Raw genomic sequence first — 26,273 nt, 5'->3', positions numbered from 1 at the left:
AAAAAGAACGGTAGCTCCAAACGTTTCCCACGGCAGAGAGAGAGAGACGGAGCATATCAGCAGCGCCTCTGCTGGTCAGAGCACAGTGCACGCCACACAACACAGCCAGCGCCGGCCTCTGCCCTGCTTCTACCTTGGCTGCCTGCATTGTGCAGTGCCCCATTGGATTTTGTGTTTCACATATGCCGTGCTGTCTCTGTGCGTCGTCTGCCGTGTGCAGTGTCTGGCGGCGATCGTTTCAGTCGCACGTCCTGCCCTCTGGGCAGTTGATGCGTGCAACAGGACAGAGAGCCACCTAGCGGATAACATAGGAACTACTTGCAACAACCTGCTCGCAAGGGAACGGACGATTTGTCTCTGAGCGGGTGAGTTCACCGCTCCCCCCACCCTCGGAACTCGCCCGCTCAACGCTCACCCCACCGTCTCGACTCTAGCCAGAGCGTTGAGCAAAGCGACTCAGGTGTCACTCTGGTCTCTGCGGTCTCAGCTCACGCAGTAATACAGCTCACGGCTCGACCTGCTCGACTCAGCGCCTCTGCATCGGAGTTCGTCCCTACTGGATATTGTTCTTCGTAGTAATACCGCTATGTATATTACATTATTATGTTATGTATACATCATTTGTTTTTATTTTATTTTTATTTGTTTAAACTGATTAGATTAGGTTCCTGATGACTCCTCTTACTATAGGATTTTTATTATGGACACTCGAATTTACGCTTTAATTACGAGCGAACCGATAAACGTATCGCAAAATGTGATACACCAATATTTTCCTTGTTTTATTCTGCGTAAGGCTATATGCAGCACTTTCGTTTTACAGTCAAATTTATATTTTTTTTTTCTTATTCTGGTACGGATTTTGCGATTTTAGGCGTCTTCGGAAGGAAACGTTCACTTTAAAAATATATGGCTTGCGATGTATTTGTATGAGGTTAATGAAATTTTAATACATTATAGCCAAATATATTGTTAATGTAAATCTCAAGTTACAACATTTTGCAATCACCCAAAAAACCACGATAGTGCAAAATAAATCAATAATCAAAAACTTTGTCATATCGTGGAAATTTCAATAAACAATACAAAATTCTTACTCATTATCTGTGTTACTTCAAAATAGTAAAATATGGAGTTTCAGTCTTCGATCGCTATTCTTTATTTTCAATTACCGGTTTCGGGCTAGCTGCCCATCTTCAGATCATATGTTGTAGTTACAGAGTAACTTGTCCGTACAGAACACACAGTTCACTGTCATTAGTAAAGTAAAATTTTACTTTACTAATGACAGTGAACTGTGTGTTCTGTACGGACAAGTTACTCTGTAACTACAACATATGATCTGAAGATGGGCAGCTAGCCCGAAACCGGTAATTGAAAATAAGGAATAGCAATCGAAGACTGAAACTCCATATTTTACTTAATGAACGATCGCGGAATTCCCAGTGAGACAACTATGTCTAGTTTTGATAAACTTCAAAATAGGATAAAATAAGATCAAAATACAGGTATAGTACTGGAATAAACCAAGTTTAAAGGGCAATGTGCCTTCCATTTATTTTCTATTGTAAATGAGTGGTGAGTCATGAAAAAGAGCTAATTCATTTCAGGGAGTGAACAGTTCTGATCCAATCTCTGAAAATAACAGTTTTGCCCATCTCTAGTTAGGACAGGGCGGCGAAATTTGTCGTTAATGAGCTATGGCAGAGGACGACCGACGCGAGTTCATTTACTCCCAGCATGACGTCGATCGCAGCGCCTCTCGTGGGCTGCGGCTGCAGACGACTTGCAAACAGTGAGTTGATCATATGACTCCAGATTTCAGCTGGTAAGAACTTACGGTAGCGTTCGCGTGAGGCGCAGACCCCACGCAAGTTGTTAACTGGGCACTTTGCATGTCTGTGGTGTCTCGCTAACGTTGTAGGCTGTGTTTACATGGAATGACTCAAATGGCTCTGTGCACTATGGGACTTAACATCTGAGGTCACCAGTCCCCTAGAACTTACAACTACTTAAACCTAACTAACCTAAGGACATCACACACGTCCATGCCCGAGGCAGGATTCGAACCTGCGACCGTAGCGGCCGCGCGGTTCCAGACCGTAGCGCCTAGAACCGCTCGGCCACTCTGGCCGGCCTTACATGGAATGGACTAGATCCTCTGATCCAACTGAACCGATCGTTGATTGGAAATAGTTATAGTTATTCTGCAGTGAACACATGGTGTGTCGTGGGGCGATCGCTCTGTTTTTAAAATAATTGGCTCAAATGGCTCTGAGCACTATGGAACTTAACTTCTAAGGTTTAAAATAATTGAAAAGCCACGATCGGTTCAACATCGTTTACTAGATTACCGGTTTCAGCACTCTGAAGGTGCCATCATCGCATCTGTGAAGGTGTAACATAACAGGTTTGAGTGAGGGCTTACATGAGTAAACTATATACATACAATTATTACATAGCCACATACCTGAAACGTCGATTAACATTTATATAACCATATGGACATCGTGGCACATGAGGCAGACCATCTGATAAAAATCACTGTCACAACCAATAAAAAATAATAAAAAACTGCTCTGATGGTCATTCTTTCCATAAAATATAAAACTGAAGTCACCAGAGGAAACTACTACTGCTCGCCTAACACCGGTCGGCATCATCACCGCCCTATTCCGCGCAGGCTCACCTGCTGTGATTCTAGCGGTTCACAACCGGCCACCAGATAGCGTTGTCCAAGCAGCGCATACACAGTCCCACGGTATAACACTCATTACAACTAAAACACAACTTTACTTTAACTGCTTGTCACATACCCATCCAAAGCCCACTTTTTTTTTACCTAAGTCGTGTTATGAACAGCTTTCTGTGTCCTTACATGAATAAAGGTAAATTATAATATGTAGTTTTGTAAGGCGCTAACGGATAATGGCTGTGCCTCAGATGCTTTTACTTGTAATTGACGTACTTTATAATGATTATAGTATGTACAGCCGACAACTTCTCTTTGTTTTTTGTTTTGTTTGTTTGCTTGTTTTGCACATAATTAGAACCGTATGTCGTTCAGTATTAGTCCATTGTGTACTTTATATCCTTAAAATATACAAAACCCCTTTCATAAGTAATAAAAAATACTTGATTGCTTGACTTCTGCGCTTTTATGTAACTAAAACAATTACATTTGATGCAACTACAGTTTACATGCACTCAATAGAACGTCTCGTTTTCTGTTAGCCTTGTATAGCACAATTCCCACACTTTCGAACGATGATGCATACTGAAGAACGTTGGTTGTATACTAATTTCTGTAGGTTAATCGGCCCTTTATATATCCTCACTCAGTTTTTCGCTTTCGGTTGTACGGGAATGATCGCACTTGCAAAACAAAGCGATCAAAATAAGACAACGCCTGTTAGGTTTGCAAAACCCCTAACGTACACGTGACGCGGTTATGATCTTACTGACCAGAGATACTAGGAAACTGCCATAGTCCACGCGGTAACCTGGAGCAATTTAGGTTCAAATGGTTCAAATGGCTCTGAGCACTATGCGACATAACTTCTGAGGTCATCAGTCGCCTAGAACTTAGAACTAATTAAACCTAAGTAACCTAAGGACATCACACACATCCATGCCCGAGGCAGGATTCGAACCTGCGACCGTAGCGGTCGCTCAGCTCCAGACTGTAGCGCCTAGAACCGCACGGCCACTCTGTCCGGCCAGCAATTTAGGGAACTGAGCGGAAACCTACATATGCATGGCCAGATGGGGGCTTGAAACATCGTCCTCCCTAATGAGAATTCAGTTGACTAATGAAAATGTAACCTTGCTTGGTAAAAACAAAAGAGAGGAAGACCTACTGGTCCGCTTTTTGCCTGTATTGAAACTAACAGAACAAAAAAAGGAGAAATCGTAGTAGTCACTTGAAGCACATCAATAATGAACTGCAATGCACTGCAGCATCTCGCCTTACTATTCGTTAAGGACTGTATTGTCCTGCAATTCCTACATTTTTGTCCCGAAACCGAATTTCCAAGACAAATAGTTCAGAAACTATAAACGAAATTCCAAGTACTGAAAATACCGCATAGGTCTTCTCTAGACGCAATGGAGTCATAATCCATCATTTTTAGCATGAAATGAAAGTACAGTAAGCAAGATAGTTAATAAAAAAAACTTTCTTACCCTTCACGCAACTGCTGAAGTAAAAGGAAAATTTAATTTCAACATTCCCCATCATCGACCAAGTCATTAGAGAAGGAGCACATTGTCGAAATGGGACACGTTAGAGGGCAAAAAGTCGGTATTCGCCTTCAGCGACTTAGGGAAACTACGGAAAACGTGAACTATAATGGCTGCACGAGGATTTTAAACCAGGTCCTCCAAATGTGAGTCCACTGTCTTGTAGCTACGTCCCACCGCTCTGACGATTGTCGTAGACAACTTGTCGTCACACCTGTGAGTCGCGGTGAGTGGCCAGGGGCGTTTCTGTCGGCGATGAGTTTGCAAGTTCACGTGCTACTTACGTCACATCCGCATTAGCCCAGGAGGGACAACAGAACAATGGCGTACCGGAAACAGCTGATCCGTCTGCTCGGCTGCCGCTCGCCACTTTCGCTGCAGGCGGCTTTTCCTGCCAGCTCAGCGCCTGAAACCCTTCCTTGTCACAGATGTTTACACCTTCTAGGTTGCCAGGCCGCGTTAGTGCGGTAGTTAATGCTTACTTTTCAGTGACATCCATCGTCGTTAGTACTACAAACGAAGTGTCAAACACTGATAGGTTGAGAAAGCACCTCCTTGTTGTTGCTGCTTCAAGGAAACAACCCACTTATTCATGCTGTATTATTTCGAACTACATACATTTCGATGGATTCTCTTTTTGCAGAGTACGTTACACCAGGTTCGATTCAGGGTTCTTCCCTTTCTTTGCCCGTATACTATTTTATGATAAACAAAAGGCACAAATTTTCATCTGGCACGAGTATTCGTAATACGTGCCCATAAATTTATATAATAATACACAATTATTCCGGGAGAGTTATTGACATATTAGGCAAAAGTTAGAATCGCTTTATACATGTGGAAGGTCTATTTACCCCATTCTGTTCCGTGAAAGAAGTAGCAACAAATAATTTTCTGGGGTCACATACTGATGAAACTAAACTTTGAAATAATAAATTGTCTCTCTGCATAAAAAATTTGGTTAATATATTAGTGACACTAATTTCCAATTTTCGATGTATAGTAAACAGTACGTTAATGTATTTTGAAAATTTTACAAAAATTCCATCACAAATGCAAACACACCAACTTCCTTGACATTTTCCGTTTCTCTACGCGGTCAGCGTTGTTACATGGATTTTGGCAATTTTAGTAACACTTGGTGGCAGCATACCTTTTCTGTGACGCACCCCCCCCCCCTCCACCCCACCAACGGTTACCCCAGAACAGAAATTATGTAGCCCTTCAACGCCCACCTGTTTGCGTCTAGAGTCAATCTCATATTCCCGTGTGAGTAGCATGTATGTGAGGCCGTTGTATACCTAGCTGGATGTGGGAAACCGCCGAAAGCGAGTGCTCCACCTCATTTTGAACGTTCACAGATATCTCGATTACCACTTTCCATATCGATGAATTGATCGAGAGAGATCCATTACTTGACTTGCCCCAACACAAGTTTTGAATCCGATCGATTTTTACCTCTGGCCAGATTTAAAACCCTTGATCTATTTAACTCATTTACTTGTTCTGAGGGAATGTACCGAAAATGGATTTGACCAAATACGACGCACTCCATGAATTTTCATCAGAATACAGTAAAGCAAGGAGAGCAGGTGGAGGTCGCTTCGAGCAGTTTTTGTAAATGTACTTTTTTAAGTGTTTCCTTTACTTTAAGACGTATCATACGTGACATTAGCAATAAATCCATCTAATTCCCAAAGCAAGGATTTTCGGCTCAACTTTCCTAAGGATTTTTCCTAATGTATGGGTGTCAGGAGCAAACAGATTAATCAAGCCAAATAGATTAATCAAGGCGTATGATCAAAAGGCTGTAGAACCCTGACTTCATATACGAGCAGGCCGTGCCCTTAGGTTAATTAGTTTTAAGTAATTCTAAGTCTAGGGGACTGATGACCTCAGATGTTAAGTCCCATAGTACTTAGAGCCATTTGAACCATTACGCACGATTTGGTGACCGCTACGAGCAGAATAGACAAACACGTAATAATTAAGCAGTAAAGAAATAACAAATAAGCTAACGCAAACAACAACAACTTCAAGACAACAGATGACGATTGGTGGGCGACAATGAGCAGTCTAGTACTCCGGTCCGATTTTTCGTGCGCCCCACCCTGTACCACTAGAATAATATTGTAGAAGTTATCGTATTCCCTTTACAAAATGTGACACCAGATACTCGATTATGGAGCACGGGCTTCATTCGGTTGTAAGTCGGGCTGCCTTCGATAATATTGAAGATGTTAGACCTGAGTTTCTCCTGGCGTATACAACTTTCAAATAACTTCCGGGAATTCAGCCAGGTAACACTTTCAGCGACCGCCGATATTTCGGCGGGAGAACACCCCGCTATTTTCAAGGCAAACTGCAACGGACAGGCGGCGTACATGCAAATTTAATACCTCGGTTCTCGGACCGAAGCAGGAAAGATAACACACACACACACACACACACTGAACACTAGTGCCACCAAAGATGACCAAAGTCAGAGCTATCGATAGTGAGACTATGAATTCGCAGGTGAGGCAGCATTGACTCTGTTCCTCTGTTTTGCCAGCTGAGCTGTCCCATCTTGAAGTTACATTTCGTCAAAATGGTTACAGTGATAGACAGATTGAACGTGCGTTGCGCTATCGACCAACTGTACATCAGGTGATTGATGATAATTTTGAGTCAACACCTAAGTCTACTGCCTTCTTGCCTTACGTAGGAAACACGTCCAATAAGATCGGTCGTATTTTACGGAAATACGATGTGAAATGTGTTTTCCGACCTCCATCTAAAATTAGAGCACTTTTGAGTTCCGTTAAGGATGATCTTGGACTGCGTAAGGCGGGTGTATATCGTGTCCCTTGTAGCTGCGGCATGGCATATATTGGTCAAACTATCAGGACCGTGGAGGACAGATGTACTGAGCATAAACGGCACACACGATTACAGCAGCCAAATAGATCTGCTATTGCCGAACATTGCTTGGATACTGGTCACCCCATGTTATATAATAACACCGAGATATTGGCATGCACGTCCAGCTATTGGGACAGTGTGATTAGGGAGGCAGTTGAGATTAAATTAGCGAGCAACCTCGTTAACAGGGATGGAGGTTTCTGTTTAAACTCTGTTTGGAATCCGGCTCTCTCCCTTGTCAAAAAACAGAGGAACAGAGTCAATGCTGCCTCACCTGCGAATTCATAGTCTCACTATCGATAGCTCTGACTTTGGTCATCTTTGGTGGCACTAGTGTCCAGGTGTCCAGTGTGTGTGTGTGTGTGTGTGTGTGTGTGTGTGTGTGTTATCTTTCCTACTTCGGTCCGAGAACCGAGGTATTAAATTTGCATGTACGCCGCCTGTCCGTTGCAGTTTGCCTTGAAAATGGCGGGGTGTTCTCCCGCCGAAATATCGGCGGTCGCTGAAAGTGTTACCTGGCTGAATTCCCGGAAGTTATTTGAAAATTGAACATGTTGTTTTACCTTGGATAAAAAAAGACGAAAAATGACCACTCGTGTGTGTCGTGCCGACTTCCTTTGCATGTGTAATAATAAAAATACTTGCCTTTTTATAGGTATGTCTTTTGCTGTTTATCGAAATAGTGAAGTGAGCTGATATGCCCTTTTGTTACCTGAAAAGATGAATGTATTACATACGACATGATTTTTATTTAATTTACGTAATTATAAAATACATTTTAATTACCGGTCGTGGACGCTGATTAGAATACGAAAAGGTTGGAAACAGATCTAGAATTGGCGGGCGCAGCGTACGAAACGAACGATAACTCAATACTGAACTAACTAGGAGCAGTCGGCAGTGGAACTGCGACGAGTGGCTACCCGAAGGAAGCCGAGTTCGGCCGAGCGAGACCGAGACAGACGCGAACGCGACCGAGGCTGGAACGAGACCGGCCGACGTGCCGTTGTGGGAACGAGACCGACCGTTTCCCGTTCCTGGGAACTACAAGTGGAAAGCCGCAACCGAAGTGAACTATGAAACACCGTTCCTTAGCATTCGTTCCTCGCTCCTTCCGTTCATGTTGGTGAACCGTTCCTTTACTCCCGTCAGTTCGCGAACGACCCACCTCTACTCACATCACAGAGTATACGGTTTGTCGACATATGGCATACACAACATTTCCTTCCATCTACATTCTACATTTGTATGTACATCTACTTGCGTACTCCGCAAGCCACCGCGTGGTGCGTGGCGGAGGGTACCAATTACCACTACTAGTCATTTCGCTTTTTGTTCCATTCGCAAATAGAGCGGGGGAGGAACGACTGCCTACATGTTTCCGTACGAGTTCTAATCAGTGCTCCTCGAAAAGTAAGTGGCCTTTCTCCAGTGATTCCCATTTGAGTTCCTGGAACATCTCGTGACACTTGCGTGTTGTTCGGACTTACCAATAACAAATCTAGGAGCCCGCCTCTGAATTCCTTCCATGTCTTCCTCCAATCCGATCTGGTGTAGATCCCAAACAATGGAACAACAATGGGCCGCATTAGTGACCTATATGCGGTATCTTTTTCAGATGAACCACACTCTACTGAAATTCTCCCAATAAACCGAAGTCGACCATTCGTCTTACCTCTACAATCCTTACATGCTCATTTCATTTCATATCGGGTTGGAACGTTAGGCCTTGATATTTAATCGAGGTTGACGCGTAGCGCCGTATACCAATCCTGCCTTGGAGGCGGTTAAGTGGGAGATGTGTCTCAGAGCTAGGTAGTGACAGATGGTGACGCGAGACTGGACGCGCACGTAGTTTATGTATCAGCCGATAGAGGACAGTATTGGATAGGGGGACTGTTATTTACTTTCGACTGAGCACACTAGAGTACACTAAAGTAACAGAATGTTTTTCATAAACTGTTCTAGTATTTTCATAAAGTGTTATTATGTCTTTTTGTGTATGTAAAATGTTATAAATGTGTTTTAGCAGTATGAATGATGCGTGAGTGTGGTTTAAGGTTAATAGGAAGAAAATTGTTTAAAGAGCTATGTAGTGGGATTTATTGTGGGAACATTTCGAAGAAGTATGGATGTGGACAAAGCGGATTTTTGTAGAATAGATTTGTAAAATAAGTTTATGGTAAAGGGAAAGTTAATTCAGGTATAAATAACATTAATAAATAACTTTATAGATACAAAACTTCAGCATATTAGATAATTACGTCGGTACAAAGTGCAGTCGTTAGGTTTACTATTTTGCGATTGCTTATTGATGAAAAGCGCTGACTGACGCGGGAGAATGCTGTTTTGCTATTTACTCAAGAGCCAAGGGTAAAGCAATATTCTTCGCGCGCCTTTCTCTGCTGGTAGACAAGACTTAGAGTATTCTAGAGGGGAGTCGGAGCCTAGCCATGAAACAGTTCGGACGTGTGTAGTAGTAGTTCCGATGGAAACGATAAGTTGCCCGATCTAGCAGTGTTTCATACATCAAAAGTGTGGTAAAGTGACGGCATAATTATTCCGGTGGGAGTGTAGAAATTTCGGAATTTTTAAGTGTATTTTGTGGTGAGAAAAGACATACATTCCGCGTGGCGTATTGAGCAGGTCGGTGGCTAAAAACTGTGACTGTATTAGGTACCGACAGACTTAATATTTGGCGAGCATTCTCAATCAAAAACAATCCGTATTTTTTTTTATAGCTATTACGTTTTCGGGAAATGCAACACCATAAACTTGCTAATGTGAGTGAAAGGGATGGTAAGTGACTGTGTTAAGACTAGCACGGCCTTGGCAGTGATACTTGTTCACCTAAGTTTCAGAATATATTAATTAAGGACAAAATTTCCAACCTTTCATTTCGTGTGAAAACTTCCTCCCGGAACGTAGATTAGTGACTTTAATTGCAGCATGGTTCAGGTCGAAGTACAGTAGGTTTCGCTCGACTTCCCTACTGATGATCTGCTGAGACAATGTTCACAGGTAGGTGCAGGTTCGTCGTAAAGCGACGGAAGTAACGCCGCCGCCGCAAGGTGACTGTGTAAAGCACCACACTATTCATACGGTATTCGAACATCATGGGTTTATTGTCTACCCTTGTAAAGTGCTGATAAGAATGGTGTCTGGCCAGGAAAAAAATCGTAACGTCCAAATAAAAGGGCGACCATGAAGTAACAGTCATCATCGCAGTAAAGTATCGCTCATTTCACTCGAACAGTCCTTACATTTTTTGTCAGTCATCCTGTAACAACGGCCGTCAGTCGACCGCGTTTTGCTATGACGTTCAGTGCGGAGTATATTAAAAACAGCACAGAAGCGAATATTGCTACATGCGCGACGATATTGTAACGAGGCACGGGCCGGGGAACGATAAAATTTCCTTCTATTATTTTATCTCTCCCGTGTACGCAATACGGTCGCATATCATGCGATGTTACGGCTTCTCTTATCGGACGAGCTTTTGAGCAGTTTCTGTGTAAATATGTCACTCTGAATGCGTTGTACCGGCGTTGTTTTATGGAGCGCATTTTTTTTTGTAAGTCCATATCTCTGTTCTTTATTAATTCACACAGCTACACTAACAGTATTTCTGCTATGAAAAAAAAGTGGTATGTCTATGTGATTCACTGTTCAAATAAAGTGTTTGCGCTTTTACAGCGTGGGTTCATATAAATGAAAGCAACAGACGACAGGTGGACCAGTGAAAACTTTTGAACAGAAACACAAAAATGAAAGTAACTGTCTTGGTATGAAATTTATGTACTCGTAGATAAATATTCGACCAATAAATAACTTATCGATTTACGGACAACGAACTCCCTCAGAGAACGCTTTTTACGGACTAGGAACTCCCTCAGAGAATCATATGCTAAGGAAATGCAGATTTTCCTTACCAACAAAAAATGAGTGACATGGAACGATTTTTCACTGGCTGTGAACTACGAACTTCTCCTTGTTTGAAACTACTGATGAAAGAAATGACTCATAAACTTGGACAACGTGGCACAGAGGAGAAAAAGCGGTCTGGTGACACAAAAGGGTTGAAACAACAGTGTAGGTCACAATATTAGGTTTATTAGTTTACACGAAGTCGAAACTGGTCATTAATAAATATTATAACGACTGGACTTTTGTTTTAATCCAACAGCAGTGGTTGCCTTAGAATATTTATACTCCTTCTAAACAAACACATTCACTACCCGTCGGACACGAGTCGGCACTGATACAGATACTCACTTAGAAACAGCTAACGTCAAGATTCCAGTTGAATCTCCTGGGAGGAATTCAAAACTGGCACCTTTGCGAAACTCCCAGGTTCGTCTCCCAGACCGGCACACAGTTTAAACTATCACGAAGCGTACACTAAGATGCTGAGTGAAAATTCGTTCTGGAAGATTTTAGTTCCTTTACACCTCGCTAACCTGGTTGTACGAGGCAGGGAACTGAATTCCATTATTACTCTTTATTCTGTTAAGTAAATCGCAAAATATTTTACGATCCATCTGAAACATACATTACGCTTCAGTAACTGTCTTTCTGGGCTTTTCAGGAACGTAAGGTCGAAAATCAAATTGCCCGTGCCCCATTCACCCTGTAAAAACGGCCTTGAAAGCGTGTTTCTGGCACGTCTTGAACAGCCTTCTGGTTGATTTATAATATACTTCACAATTGGCAGTGAAAGGAAACACCAAATCTCACTCTGCAGCAGAGTGTGCGCTGGTGTGAAACGTCCTGGCAGATTGATACTGTGTACCAGGCAGACCCGAACTCGGGACCGTTTCCTCTCACGGACAACTGTTCAGCCGTCTAAGATAACCAACCACGAATCACGACCCGCTCTCACAGCTTTACTTCTTCTTGTACCGCATACTTTCAAGAAACATCTCCTAGTCTGTGGCTAATCCCTGTCTCCGCTATTTCCTTTCTTACAGGGGTGGAGTCCTGCAACTTTTTCCCGAGATCAAGGCAGGAGATGAGGTTGTGCCACAAGTAGAGCAGTGCTGACAAGTTATTTACAAAGTACCCTCCGCCACACATCAGACAAGAAAGTGATTTCATATTGATATTTACTATCAAAAACGATCTTGATCACAAATTATTTATTTTGGTGACCGGTTTCGACCACAACTCTGGTATCTACAGACCAATGAGGAAGAACCTCCTTCTAGTGGTAGGTTCTTCCTCATTGGTCTAAAGATGACCACAGTTGTGGTCGAAACTGGTCACCGGAATAAATAATTTGTGATCAAGACTGTTTTTGATAGTAAATATTAGTAATAACACTGATCACTGGTTGCTCCCACAATGCATTCAAAAGTAATCGATTGATATTGTATTGTGGTCCACTTCTGAGCTGTGTCTAAAATTCCTACTTTCTAAATCATCGAAAAGTTAGTTTAAAATCAGTTACAAAGTTTATTCTCAACAGACATACAAGGAAGAGAATTAGTAAAAACGCTGAAAGAAACATACTGTCTCTGGTTTAGTAAAACGATATAGCCGCATATTTTTGATGTTCTTTAATAAAAAGAAGACGAAACTGTCACCTGAATATGATAAGACATTTCTCAGTAAGCTCTTTGGATATAAACCTAGTAGGGTGTTGGTTGCCTCTGGTTCAATACAACAACATCTCACGCTCGTGTGTGGAGTGGGATATAACAAAGAAACATGCTTCTGTCTTCAATCTTCTGATTAGCTTGATTGTGTCCTTTTCCTTTCTATAAAACGCTGAAAATTTTGTTTGTGGGAAGCGGCTACCGAGAACGTACTTGATAATTCATGTTAGTTATTCAAGTCTTTGCCGTCACCTGTTATTCTCCTGTATGTTGGCGGTCTCAAAAAGGAATCATGAGGCGTGTTTCTCTTTTTTTAGTTATCGTTCTTTAAAAAAATAAAACAAGTAGACTCTCCTTAGAAAATTTATTTCTACATAAAACCTGTACTTTACGTTTATACGTAATTTCCGTCTATATTAAGGCACTTGTGGTGCCGTACAGCCAGCTTTGAATACCGCACTCGTAGATATCTGCTGCCTGAACATAACGTTTGATGATTTAAATACACACATCAAAAAAAGTTTTAGATCACCCGGTTCCCAGAACTCCTGAAGATGTACGTTGACTGTGGATATTGTATCACAGACACAGTCCCTTTGACTGTTCAGATATGTCACTAAAGCCGCCCAAAGATGTAAACAACCATGTACGATCAGCGCCTATTACACGGGAGGGGCGGGGGGGGGGGAGGGGTTCCAAGCCGATCAGTTCCAGTCATTCCACCAGGAAGGAGGTACACGGCTCGTGTTGTCTGTAGTTCAACCATGCCTAGACGGTCAATACCGCTGTTCGATCGCGTCCTCATTGTTACTTTGTTCCAGGAAGGGCTCTCAACAAGGGAAGTGCCCAAGTGTCTCGGACATGGAGGAAGAGAGAGACAGGAACTGTCGATGACATGCCTCGCCCAGGCCGCCCAAGAGCTATTACTGCAGTGGATGAACGCTACCTACGGACTATGGCTCGGAGGAAGCCTGGCAGCAACGTCACTATGTTGAATAATGCTTTTCGTTCAGCCACAGGACGTCATGTAACGACTCAAACCGTGCGCAGTAGGCTGCATGATGCCCAACTCCACTCCCGACGTCCATGGCGAGGTCCACCTTTGCAACCACGACAACATGCAGCGCGGTACAGATGGATGCAACAACATGATGAATGGACCGCTCAGAATTGGCATCATGTTCTCGTCATCGATGAGTGTCGCATGTGCCTTCAACCAGACAATCGTCGGAGACCTGTCTGGAGGCAACTAGAGATGGGGGATCCGCTCTTGAACTAATTCATAGAGTTCAATCTTTCAAAGGAGTGAACAATCAGTGATTCAGAAAAAAAGAACGGTAGCTCCAAACGTTTCCCACGGCAGAGAGAGAGAGAGAGAGAGAGAGAGAGAGAGAGAGAGAGAGAGAGACGGAGGATATCAGCAGTGCCTCTGCTGGTCAGAGCACAGTGCACGCCACACAACACAGCCAGCGCCGGCCTCTGCCCTGCTTCTACCTTGGCTGCCTGCATTGTGCAGTGCCCCATTGGATTTTGTGTTTCACATATGCCGTGCCGTCTCTGTGCGTCGTCTGCCGTGTGCACTGTGCAGTGTCTGGCGCAGCTTAACTTCGCATCGCACTCTGTCGGCGATCATTTCAGTCGCACGTCCCGCCCTCTGGGCAGTTGATGCAAGCAACAGGACAGAGAGCCACCTAGCGGATAACATAGGAACTACTTGCAAAAACCTGCTCGCAAGGGAACGGACGATTTGTCTCGGAGCGGGTGAGTTCACCGCTCCCCCCACCCTCGGAACTCGCCCGCTCAACGCTCACCCCACCGTTCTCGACTCTAGCCAGAGCATCGAGCAAAGCGACTCAGGTGTCACTCTGGTCTCTGCGGTCTCAGCTCACGCAGTAAAACAGCTCGCGGCTCGACCTGCTCGACTCAGCGCCTCTGCATCGGAGTTCGTCCCCACTGGATATTGTTCTTCGTAGTAATACCGCTATGTATATTACATTATTATGTTATGTATACATCAATTGTTTTTATTTTATTTTTATTTGTTTAAACTGATCAGATTAGGTTCCTGATGACTCCTCTTACTATAGGATTTTTATTATGGACACTCGAATTTACGCTTTAATTACGAGCGAACCGATAAACGTATCGCAAAATGTGATACACCAATATTTTCCTTGTTTTATTCTGCGTAAGGCTATATGCAGCACTTTCGTTTTACAGTCAAATTTGTATATTTTTTTCTTATTCTGGTACGGATTTTGCGATTTTAGGCGTCTTCGAAAGGAAACGTTCACTTTAAAAATATATGGCTTGCGATGTATTTGTATGAGGTTAATGAAATTTTAATACATTGTAGCCAAATATATTGTTAATGTAAATCTCAAGTTACAACATTTTCCGATCACCCAAAAAACCACGATAGTGCAAAATAAATCAATAATCAAAAACTTTGTCATATCATGGAAATTTCAATAAACAATACAAAATTCTTACTCATTATCTGTGTTACTTCAAAATAGGATCAAATAAGATCAAAATACAGGTATAGTACTGGAATAAACCAAGTTTAAAGGGCAATGTGCCTTCCATTTATTTTCTATTGTAAATGAGTGGTGAGTCATGAAAAAGAGCTAATTCATTTCAGGGAGTGAACAGTTCTGATCCAATCTCTGAAAAGAACAGTTTTGCCCATCTCTAGAGGCAACCCGGTCAGGCTGAATGCCTTAGACACACTGTCCAGCGAGTGCAGCAAGGTGGAGGTTCCCTGTTGTTTTGGGGTGACATTATGTGGGGCCGCCATACGCCGCTGTTGGTCACGGAAGGCGCCGTAACGGCTGTACGATAAGTGAATGCCATCCTCCGACCGATAGTGCAGCCGTATCGGCAGCATACTCGCGAGACATTCGTCTTCATGGACGACAATTCACACCCTCATCGTGCAATTCTTGTGAATGACATCCTTCCGGTTAACGGCGTCGCTCGACTAGACTGGCCAGCATGTTCCCCAGACATGAACCCTATCTAACATGCCTGGGATAGATTGAAAGGGGCTGTTTATGGATGACGTGACCCACCAACTACTCTGGGGGATCTACGCTGAATCGCCGTTGTGCAGTTAGACAATCTGGATCAATAGTGCCATGATGAACTTGTGGATAGTATGCCATGGAGAATTCAGGTGTGCTACTGGGTATTAGAGATACTGGTGTGTACAGCAGTCTGGACCACCACCTCTGAAGGTCTCGCTGTATGGTGGTATAACATGCAATCTGTGGGTTTCTTGAGCAGTAAAAATGGCGGAAATGATATTTTTTGTGGCGGAGTTCGTAGCGACAAACACTTCGCTGTAGAAACGGCTTACGAAGTCACCGCCACACTTTTAATAGCGGGCCGACCGGTCCGCTGGAACAGTGAACAGAAAGATGAAAACCCAAACACTCTGATTAAATAAAAGTCGGCACTTATCTTTATTAACGAAGATACGGAAACACAGTAGTGAACTCCGTGTCTACAGAAATCTGTCTAGTTCGAGTCGGAGCGGCTAGGTCAGCATCGGCTGACGACAAACAACAACTCTGCTGCGATGAACACACAACTGACTAGCAAGTACACAAATCGGTGGCGAGTATACAACTGAGCGGCGAATACAGAACTGTCCTAGCGCTCGCGACTCCAGCGCTTAAGAAGCCAGAAGCCAGCGGTGGCGCGCGCAGACTTGCGGCGATTTCCTGTATCGCTGGCGCTGCTTATGCGGACGGCGTCCGGACTTTGATGCTGCCCACCTTTTGGCAGCGGGCTCGGTTGGCATTACTGGCTAGGATATAACAATATTTATGTGTATCTCTGTTCCAATTTTCTGCACAGGTTCCGGAACTCTCGGAACCGAGGTGAAGCAAAAGTTTTTTTGTTGTGTGTATTGTGTAACAATTGCATGAATTACTCTTCTTGACACTGATGTTGGAGAGGCACGTCCTTTCGTCTACTAATCGCACGGTTTTGCGGTGCGGTCACAAAGCACAGACACTAAACTTATTACAGTGAACAGAGACGTCAATGAATGAACGGACAGATGGTAACTTTGCGAAAATAAAGAAAGTAAAATTTTCGCTCGAGGAAAGACTCGAACCAAGGACCTCTCGTTCCGCCGCTGCTCACTCTAACCACGGGACCACGGCGCTCCTGAGCTCACATTTTCCTTGATGTTGCCTATTTTCGGCATGGACTACTCAGTTTGTATATTTTGCTTATTTTTTCATAGTTCCACACAACTTCTTCCTGTTTTCTCGATTGATCTGTGTTCAGTTTTTCAAGGCCTATCCACTGTGTCAATTTATAACTAAATCTGAGGGGGGTGCGATGGGGAGGTTCCATTGTTAGTACTATTTACCGCACAGGAACGGTTTCTTGCAACTTTACATTAAATGTCCAGAATTCTGGCCGGTAACGTTAGCAATGTAGCTATCTTTGGAAATGTAGGCTAGTTTTCACTCGTGGAACGTGTCCCTTGGAAAGCTCTCATTGCCGGAACATATGCTCTAGATTTTTCGTTACGCACCTGTTCGTTCACTGTCACAAAGGCCGCGATAAATTTAAAAGAATCATATCGTTTCCATCAGGCTCTTATTTTTCAATGAACACTTTATTAAGTACTACTAGCTAGTTTCCAGCATGTTCTCATCCTCAAGTGTAGAACTTGATGTACAGACACAAGACTTACGACGATGATACATACACGTTCATTGTGCATTTAAGAATGAGCGTACACTCGAAACTAGCTGTTAGTACTTAATAAAGTAGTCATTGGAAGTAACGGCCCGGTGCTTGTCGGTCTACTGACTGTGCAGAGAGCGCCCGGGTACTCACCAATCATGAGGAGTGAGACGGTGAGGTGCTCCCTGCCGCTGGCCTTCATCGCGCCCAGGACAGTCCCGACGACTGCGCAGCAGACGCCCACGAAGGCGATCATGACGATGAACCACCGGATGGAAACCGTCTGCGTGACGACGACGCCGCAGCACGACTTGGGCTCCTCTTCGGGCGAGTAGTGCTGTCCGCGCGGTGCTCGCCTAGATCTGTAACACAGGCGGTACAGGCGTTACTTACACTCTCACGAAACTGGGCAACAATAATTGGTTCAAAGTTACAAAGAAAGGGCGAATTACCATTTAAAAAACTGAAGAGAACAAGAGTGAATAGTAAACAAAAACAAGCTTCTGTCCGATGGAGAGAGAGAGAGTGAGGAGAAAGAAAGGCAAGAGGAAAGGCACTATAAATAAAAATTTGGAGACTCTTAATTCACTAAGAACAACGGGAATAAAGTGAGTCAGTTGGAAGGTGAGTCAGTGAAGACGAGCTAACTACACAATGTGACTGAAACATATTTACACTCCTGGAAATTGAAATAAGAACACCGTGAATTCATTGTCCCAGGAAGGGGAAACTTTATTGACACATTCCTGGGGTCAGATACATCACATGATCACACTGACAGAACCACAGGCACATAGACACAGGCAACAGAGCATGCACAATGTCGGCACTAGTACAGTGTATATCCACCTTTCGCAGCAATGCAGGCTGCTATTCTCCCATGGAGACGATCGTAGAGATGCTGGATGTAGTCCTGTGGAACGGCTTGCCATGCCATTTCCACCTGGCGCCTCAGTTGGACCAGCGTTCGTGCTGGACGTGCAGACCGCGTGAGACGACGCTTCATCCAGTCCCAAACATGCTCAATGGGGGACAGATCCGGAGATCTTGCTGGCCAGGGTAGTTGACTTACACCTTCTAGAGCACGTTGGGTGGCACGGGATACATGCGGACGTGCATTGTCCTGTTGGAACAGCAAGTTCCCTTGCCGGTCTAGGAATGGTAGAACGATGGGTTCGATGACGGTTTGGATGTACCGTGCACTATTCAGTGTCCCTTCGACGATCACCAGTGGTGTACGGCCAGTGTAGGAGATCGCTCCCCACACCATGATTGTTGGCCCTGTGTGCCTCGGTCGTATGCAGTCCTGATTGTGGCGCTCACCTGCACGGCGCCAAACACGCATACGACCATCATTGGCACCAAGGCAGAAGCGACTCTCATCGCTGAAGACGACACGTCTCCATTCGTCCCTCCATTCACGCCTGTCACGACACCACTCGAGGCGGGCTGCACGATGTTGGGGCGTGAGCGGAAGACGGCCTAACGGTGTGCGGGACCGTAGCCCAGCTTCATGGAGACGGTTGCGAATGGTCCTCGCCGATACCCCAGGAGCAACAGTGTCCCTAATTTGCTGGGAAGTGGCGGTGCGGTCCCTTACGGCACTGCGTAGGATCCTACGGTCTTGGCGTGCATCCGTGCGTCGCTGCGGTCCGGTCCCAGGTCGACGGGCACGTGCACCTTCCGCCGACCACTGGCGACAACATCGATGTTCTGTGGAGACCTCACGCCCCACGTGTTGAGCAATTCGGCGGTACTTCCACCCGGCCTCCCGCATGCCCACTATACGCCCTCGCTCAAAGTCCGTCAACTGCACATACGGTTCACGTCCACGCTGTCGCGGCATGCTACCAGTGTTAAAGACTGCGATGGAGCTCCGTATGCCACGGCAAACTGGCTGACACTGACGGCGGCGGTGCACAAATGCTGCGCAGCTAGCGCCATTCGACGGCCAACACCGCGGTTCCTGGTGTGTCCGCTGTGCCGTGCGTGTGATCATTGCTTGTACAGCCCTCTCGCAGTGTCCGGAGCAAGTATGGTGGGTCTGACACACCGGTGTCAATGTGTTCTTTTTTCCATTTCCAGGAGTGTATATCATCAATCGATGATAAAATTAAATTTAAAAAAAAATAATAGAACCGAACTTCTGATAGGCGACCCACAGTACTAATAAAGGTGTTGTTATTGATGGTATGTTCAAAAGCCACAAAGTAGATTGAAAGGTCTGCACCCGAAGCAGCCCCTCCAATACACCGTCGGCACGAAGGAGCTAGTAGCGTAAACAAAACACTGCTCTGCTCTCTAACAGTACAGGCGTGCGAATTCCAAGCCAGTCAGCTTATACAATCATTGCAGAACTACGTCAGACACTGTTTAACATTTTTAAATGTTCGGATAATAAGTTGCCGTCTCTTTATCTAAGAGTATATGATGAATGCAGCTAGCCGCCATCTCTGTGTAATGTCTTGTCTGTATCGACGTGTATCTGTTGCCTTTAAGATCCCTTCACCTTCACACATAAATCTATACAGTAAAGTAAGGCCCTCCCCGTTCTTGGCTGATCCGTGATAAGACAGGCGAAAAATTAGACTAATGGAGGATTATTAGTATTATCTCTATTTTCATTCGCTCTCTCTCTTTCTCTCCTTTATCAATCTACAGTTTTTAATATAATATTTCATTACGTGAAATCAGCCAAATAGGATCTTTGGTGGAGTCCTTCGTCTTGGTTATAATCGGCTGGCTTGCTGTAAGAGATCTTTACATTTATTATTACTGTTAAACGCTGCAGTCAGTCGGGAGAATCCATCGTTTGGACAATTTGTTCCTTTTACGAAAGATTGCGAATTCCAGATGTGTACGAAGCCTTTTTGGACGATTTAACACAGACTCAGTGATTGCAGGTTCTCTTCGACACAGCTGAAACTTCCCCACTAATTACAGGGCCAACGTGATCATCAAATGATTCAGAAAAAACTCATTCGTTCGTTCACTCCAGAAGAAAAAAGTCACAAACCCTATTTATAGAGGAAATTGTGTATTAAATCCATCTCCATTACATATCCAGATCTCCGGCGGTTCCACGCCTTAATTATTTTCCTTTTACAGTCTCTTTCTCCTCAAACAAACCGCTAGCGGCACAAATGTTAATTGGCTCGCTTTAGCGAGAAGAAAAGCAGAATATGTATCTCTCAGAAACACGTCAATCCCTCAACAGATACTCCAGAAGCTGCTCTAGTTACCACTCTAACAACCATGGAGAATGCATATATGCATCTCTGTTATTTCAAAGAATAAACGCACTAGAAAATACTTTGGCGTCGTCGTGCTGTCGCCGCATATATTACTAGAAAATCAGATCAGATAACTTTTCCAAAGTGAATGAATGTGGATGGTTTGATTGAACATGATTAATTGGTGCGTGGTAGAGGGTATTTTCTGTGGGGACATTACAACTGCCCAGAACAATTCACCTTGTACAAGCAATGGAAACCACTGCATTAAAGACACGTCATGAGTATCAACATGACATGTGGCCTGCAACTGAAAAAGTATCACGATGACATCTCCACTGGCAAAAGATACACGAACACTCCGACATTCGGATCTCCTGGAGGAGACTACCCAGAGGGATGTGACCAACAAAAAAAGATTGAATAGCCAACGAATGGATGACGTTCTACAAGTCGGGGAATGGAATGTCGGGAGCTTGAACTTGGTAGGGAAGCTAGAAAATCTGTAAACACGAATGCGAAGACTCAGTCTAGATACTGTGGGGGTCAGTGAAGTGAAATGGAAAGAAAACAAGGCTTTCTGGTCGGATGAATATAGGGCAACATCAACGGCACAGAAAATGGTATAACGGAAGTTATGAATAGGAAGGTAGGGCGGAGAGTGTGGCATAGTGAACTGCTCGGTGATAGGATCGTTCCCATCAGAATCCACAGCAAAGCACCAGCGACAACGATAGTTCAGATATACATGTCGACGTCGCAAGCTGAAGAGACAGATGAAGTACACGAGAATCTTGAACGGGTAATTAAGTATGTAAAGGAAGGTGGAAATGTAATAGTCATGGACTCGAATGCGGTTGCAGGAAAGGAGTAAAAGAAAGAGTTACGAGAGAACATGGGCCTGTTACAAGGTACGAGAGAGGAGAAAGACTAACTGAGTTCTACAAAAAATTTCAGCTAGTAATAGCGAATACTCTGTTCAAGAACCACAAAAGGCGGACGTATACTTGGAAAAGCCCGGGAGATACGGGCTTAGATTACATCATGGTCAGACAGAGGATTCCGAAATCAGTTACTGGGTTGTAAGTTGCTCCCAGGAGCAGATACAGACTCAATGTTGTAGTGATGAAGAGTAAGCTGAAATTGAAGAGATCAGTCAGGGAGAATCAATATGCAAAGAAGTGGGATACGGAAGTACTAAGGAATGAAGAGATAGCTTAAGGTTCTCTTAGGCTATAGATATAGCAATAAGAAATGACTCAGTAGGCAGTACACTTAAAAAGCAATAGACATCTCTAAAAAGGGTAATCACAGAACTTCAACGGAAAACATCGGTACAAAGAAGACAACTGCGAAAAACCATGTGTAACAGAAGAAATACTGCAGTTGATCGGCGAAAGAAGGAAATGTAAGATGTTCAGGGAAATTCAGGAATACAGAAATACAGGTCGCTGAGGAATAAAATAAATAAGAACTGCTGGTAAGCGAAGACAAAATGGCTGCATGAAAAATGTTAAGAAATCGAAAAAGAAATGATTGTCGGAAGGACTGACGCAGCGTGTAGGAAAGTCAAAATAACCTTCAGTGAAATTCAAAGCAAGGGTGGTAACATTAAGAAGCCAACGTGAATTCCACTGTTAAATGCAGAAGAGAAACTGGATAGTTGGAAACAGTACACTGAAGTCCTCTATGAGAGGGAAGATTAGTCTGATGTGACAGAAAAAGTAGGAGTCGATGCAGAAGAGATAGGGACTCCAGTATTAGATTCAGAATTTAAAAGAGCTTTGGAGGACTTAAGATCAAATAAGACAGAAGAGATAGATAAAATTCCAACAGAATTTCTAAAAATCGTTGTTGAATTGGCAACAAAACAACTATTCACGTCAGTGTGTAGAATGTATGTGTCTTGCGATATAACATCTGGCTTTCGTAAAAATATCATCGCCACAGTTCCGAAGACTGCAAGAGTTGACAAGTGCGAGCATTATTGCACAATCAACTTAACAGCTCATTCATCCAAGTTACTGACAAGAATAATATACAGAATAATCGAAAAGGAAATTGAGGATATGTTAGATGAGGATCAGTTTGGCTTTCGGAAAGGTAAAGGAACCGGAGAGGCAATTCTGACATTGCGGTTGATAATGGAAGCGAGACGAAAGAAAAATCAAGACATGTTCATAGGATTTGTCGACCAGGAAAAAGCGTTCGACAACGTAAAACTGTGCAAGACATACGAAATTCTGAGGAAAATAGGCTAAGCTATAGTGAGAGACGGGTATTGTATGGTAGTGAAAGACCGGCTGCGGCGGTGCAGAAGAGAACTGAAGCACTTGAGATGTAGTGCTACAGACGAATGTTGAAAATTTGGTGGACTGTTCAGGTAAGGAATGAGGAGGTCCTGCGGGGAATCGGAGAGGAAACGAATATTTAGAAAACACCGACAAGAAGAAGGGACAGGGTGATAGAACACGTATTAAGACATCATGGAATAACAACCACAGTACTAGAAGGAACTGCAGAAGTTAAAAATTGTAGAGACTGGAAGACACCAAGGAAGCGAGGGAGCCTTCGTAGCGTCCCAAATTCATTCACATCATGTAGGACTATCAAAGAAGCAGTCATTTCAAACTTGCCATCGATGTACAGTAGGTATATGTAGTTGGTAAGATTGTGACTTAGTATCGCCACACAGCATAATAGGCTGCATACAGCTACAGGACCAATAATGTCTGTATTAACACCATTAATGTCTGCATTAATTCACAATAAGCTTATGCTAATTAACCTTATATAGTCGAAAGTGTTTAGGAGTGGTGCTATTCGCCCCATGAGGCCGACGCATTAAAATCATACTTCCGTGACGTACCTTTCATTTGATATCAGTTGACTTGTAACCGAGTCCCGATCATGCTTGGCACTTAATTTATAAATTTCAGTCTTGCTCACATATGCTATACAATTCACAACGAACGGTTCCGGCTTACTGCTGTCATCAGACCACTAAAATGTATTTTCGCATACGCTTCGTAGCGAGACGCTTTGCACACATAGGTACATAACAAGTGCTCACTTGGCATACATCGAACCAGAGAGGTTCACACATATGTGAGCCAAAGAGTAGAGGTGACCCTTTAGAGTTGTCGCGTATCAGTGTGTATGGTTTTCCGTAATTTCATTCTGGTCAATCCGTTGTGTACAGAGGTCAAACAAAATTGACAAATCTACGAATAAGTATGTGAGGCGGTCACCAGGAGGCGCAGGCGGTAATCCGCACGAAAAACGTAATCGCACAGCATATAAAACTAAAACCGAGTAGTGTCGACACAGTTGTATCGACGGACGGCAATCTCGATGACGGTTCCCTCTTACGGGAGAGAGGCCAGTGTGGTAGGTGCTATGTCTAGCGATTACAATGGAATGCCGATCAGCGACCTGTGTCTACACTGCTGCAGCCTGCAGTTGCGGCGTCTTCTGCCTCAGCCAACTATCTTGGACTTCAGTTGCCTGTGATTACGGAAGTGATGTTAGTGAAATATAATTCTGTGGACCATGTGCAGCTAGACGCAAAGGCCATCTTGATTGCGCTGCCCCATGGTACCCACGACAAATTCGGTCCGTAATGTACATTTCAGCAAGCTAGCACACAGAAACACACACACATGGTAAACAAACAATGAACGTAAGACACAAAGATTATTAATAAAGAGTAAATATTCTTTGCACGTATGTTCAGAGTTTGTTTACTGTGAAACGAAGAGCACACAGACACTGACCGAGCGCGGATGCGCGTACATGTGTGTGTGTGTGTGTGTGTGTGTGTGTGTGTGTGTGTCAGAGAGAGAGAGAGAGAGACTGAGCTGTCATGGATCCCACGAGGGAGTGCAATCGTTTAGCGTCCAGCTACATATGGTATGGAAAATAATGTTACTGTAATGTACAATGAGCCTGCCGTGGATTGCAAACTAATTGATGGTACGATCAATTACATAAAGAGTGACTGGTTGCATATCATACCTACATAAACCGACAGTTAAAAAAACAACTGTGGATTTAAAGAAATGTGTATTTTCGTTCATCACAGTGGCGAGACTAGTGCAGTGCTATCTTACTGTGCATTTATTAAGTCCCATAAGTAACGCCGATACAATAGGAAGGAATTCTAACACAAAAATACTCTAAAACTATTTACTGTCAGATTCACAGTTTTGAGGATGCCTGGGTTGACTGTTGACAGTTCCAACGCCATTAAAGTTGAGGGTTTGTTGCAAAGAACTCTTAGAACTTTCTGCACCTTCAAGACGAAATAAAACGCGCCATAAATAATTTACTCTCAGTTGATTTTATTTGTTTTGAGTCATCAGCCTTCCGACTGGTTCGATGCGGCCCACCACGAATTCCTCTCCTATACCAATCTCTTACATTCAGAGTAACATTTGCAACCTAAGTCCTCAATTATTTGCCGTATGTATCACAAGCTGCGACATCGTCGCGAAAAAACACAGTGACCCGTATACGTAGTAGGTTTCCTTTAATTTACGTCTATGGTCACAATCTTTTCTGTTTAACAGAGTGCATTAGGACTTTGTTCTTATGAGACAGACCTGATGATGGTAATTAAAGACCGAAACCGGTAATCTGTTAAACAGAAAAGATTGTGACCATAGACGTAAATTAAAGGAAACTTATGCCGTATGTATTCCAATCTCTGTCTTCCACTACAGGTTTGACCGTCTAGTACCGTGGAAAATATTCCGTGACGTCTTAAGAGATGTCCCACCATCCGGTCCCTTCTTCTTGTCAGAGTTTTCGACAAACTCCTTTCCTCGCCGGTTTTGCGGAGAACCCCCTTACTGTTTACCTTATCGGTCTGGGATACAGCTAGTAAAGCGATAAATTTTATTTCTGACAGGTAGAGGAAAGTATTCTCATAGAACTAGCAAATCGCTGTTCGGTAATTTTGTAAGATGGAATGAAGGAAACCATTTTTATCGTTTTTAGCAATGCGAAGTTGCGCGTTTGGTGTCGCAGTGCGTCAGTGGAGTGAATATATTGTAGACTGAACAGAGGCAGAGTAAGAAACACCTTAGTGGCTTTCGTGGGGAAGCTCGCAGTGCAGGTGAAACGACCGGGCAAATCGTTCCTAATGCGAGCAGAGCCGGCTCTCCGTGGTCAGCGGTCGGCTGCACAGAGGCCGTGGATCTCAATAAGCGCGGGCAGGAGACCTCCCGAGGGAGCGCCGCCGGAGGCCCTGCTTGTGTACAGAGCCGCCGCTTCTGCGGAGAGTGGCTGTGCTCCGGTAGCTGGCTGCGAGGCGCCGGGCAGCCGCAGCCGCAGCCGCGGGGAAAGAACGCACTGCTCTCGGAAAGGTGTGTTTCCCAAGCTAGGCGCTCTCGCAGTGGAAAGGGTACTGATACGAACTAAGGCCTGGATTACGCAGCCGCACCTTACGTGAATCTGGTGAGCAAGATGTATGAAACAGGCGAAATGCCCTCAGACTTCAAGAAGAATATAATAATTCCAATCCCAAAGAAAGCAGGTGTGGACAGATGTGAAAATTACCGAACAATCAGTTTAATAAGCCACA

General features: G+C 43.9%; 1 protein-coding gene across 1 annotated transcript in view; it reads right to left on the bottom strand.

Moving 5' to 3' along the window:
* The window catches only part of LOC126161274 (uncharacterized), a 145,056-nt gene that overhangs the window by 71,529 nt on the left and 47,254 nt on the right, over positions 1-26,273 (bottom strand). The window contains exon 3 of the mRNA XM_049917014.1: positions 17,607-17,815. Within this exon, the coding sequence (XP_049772971.1) occupies positions 17,607-17,815 (209 nt within the window). The remainder of the gene's footprint in view (positions 1-17,606; positions 17,816-26,273) is intronic.

The sequence above is a fragment of the Schistocerca cancellata genome, chromosome 2 (assembly GCF_023864275.1).
Source record: "Schistocerca cancellata isolate TAMUIC-IGC-003103 chromosome 2, iqSchCanc2.1, whole genome shotgun sequence".
Taxonomy (NCBI): Eukaryota; Metazoa; Arthropoda; class Insecta; order Orthoptera; family Acrididae; genus Schistocerca; species Schistocerca cancellata.
This window is presented reverse-complemented; position numbering and strand designations above follow the sequence as displayed.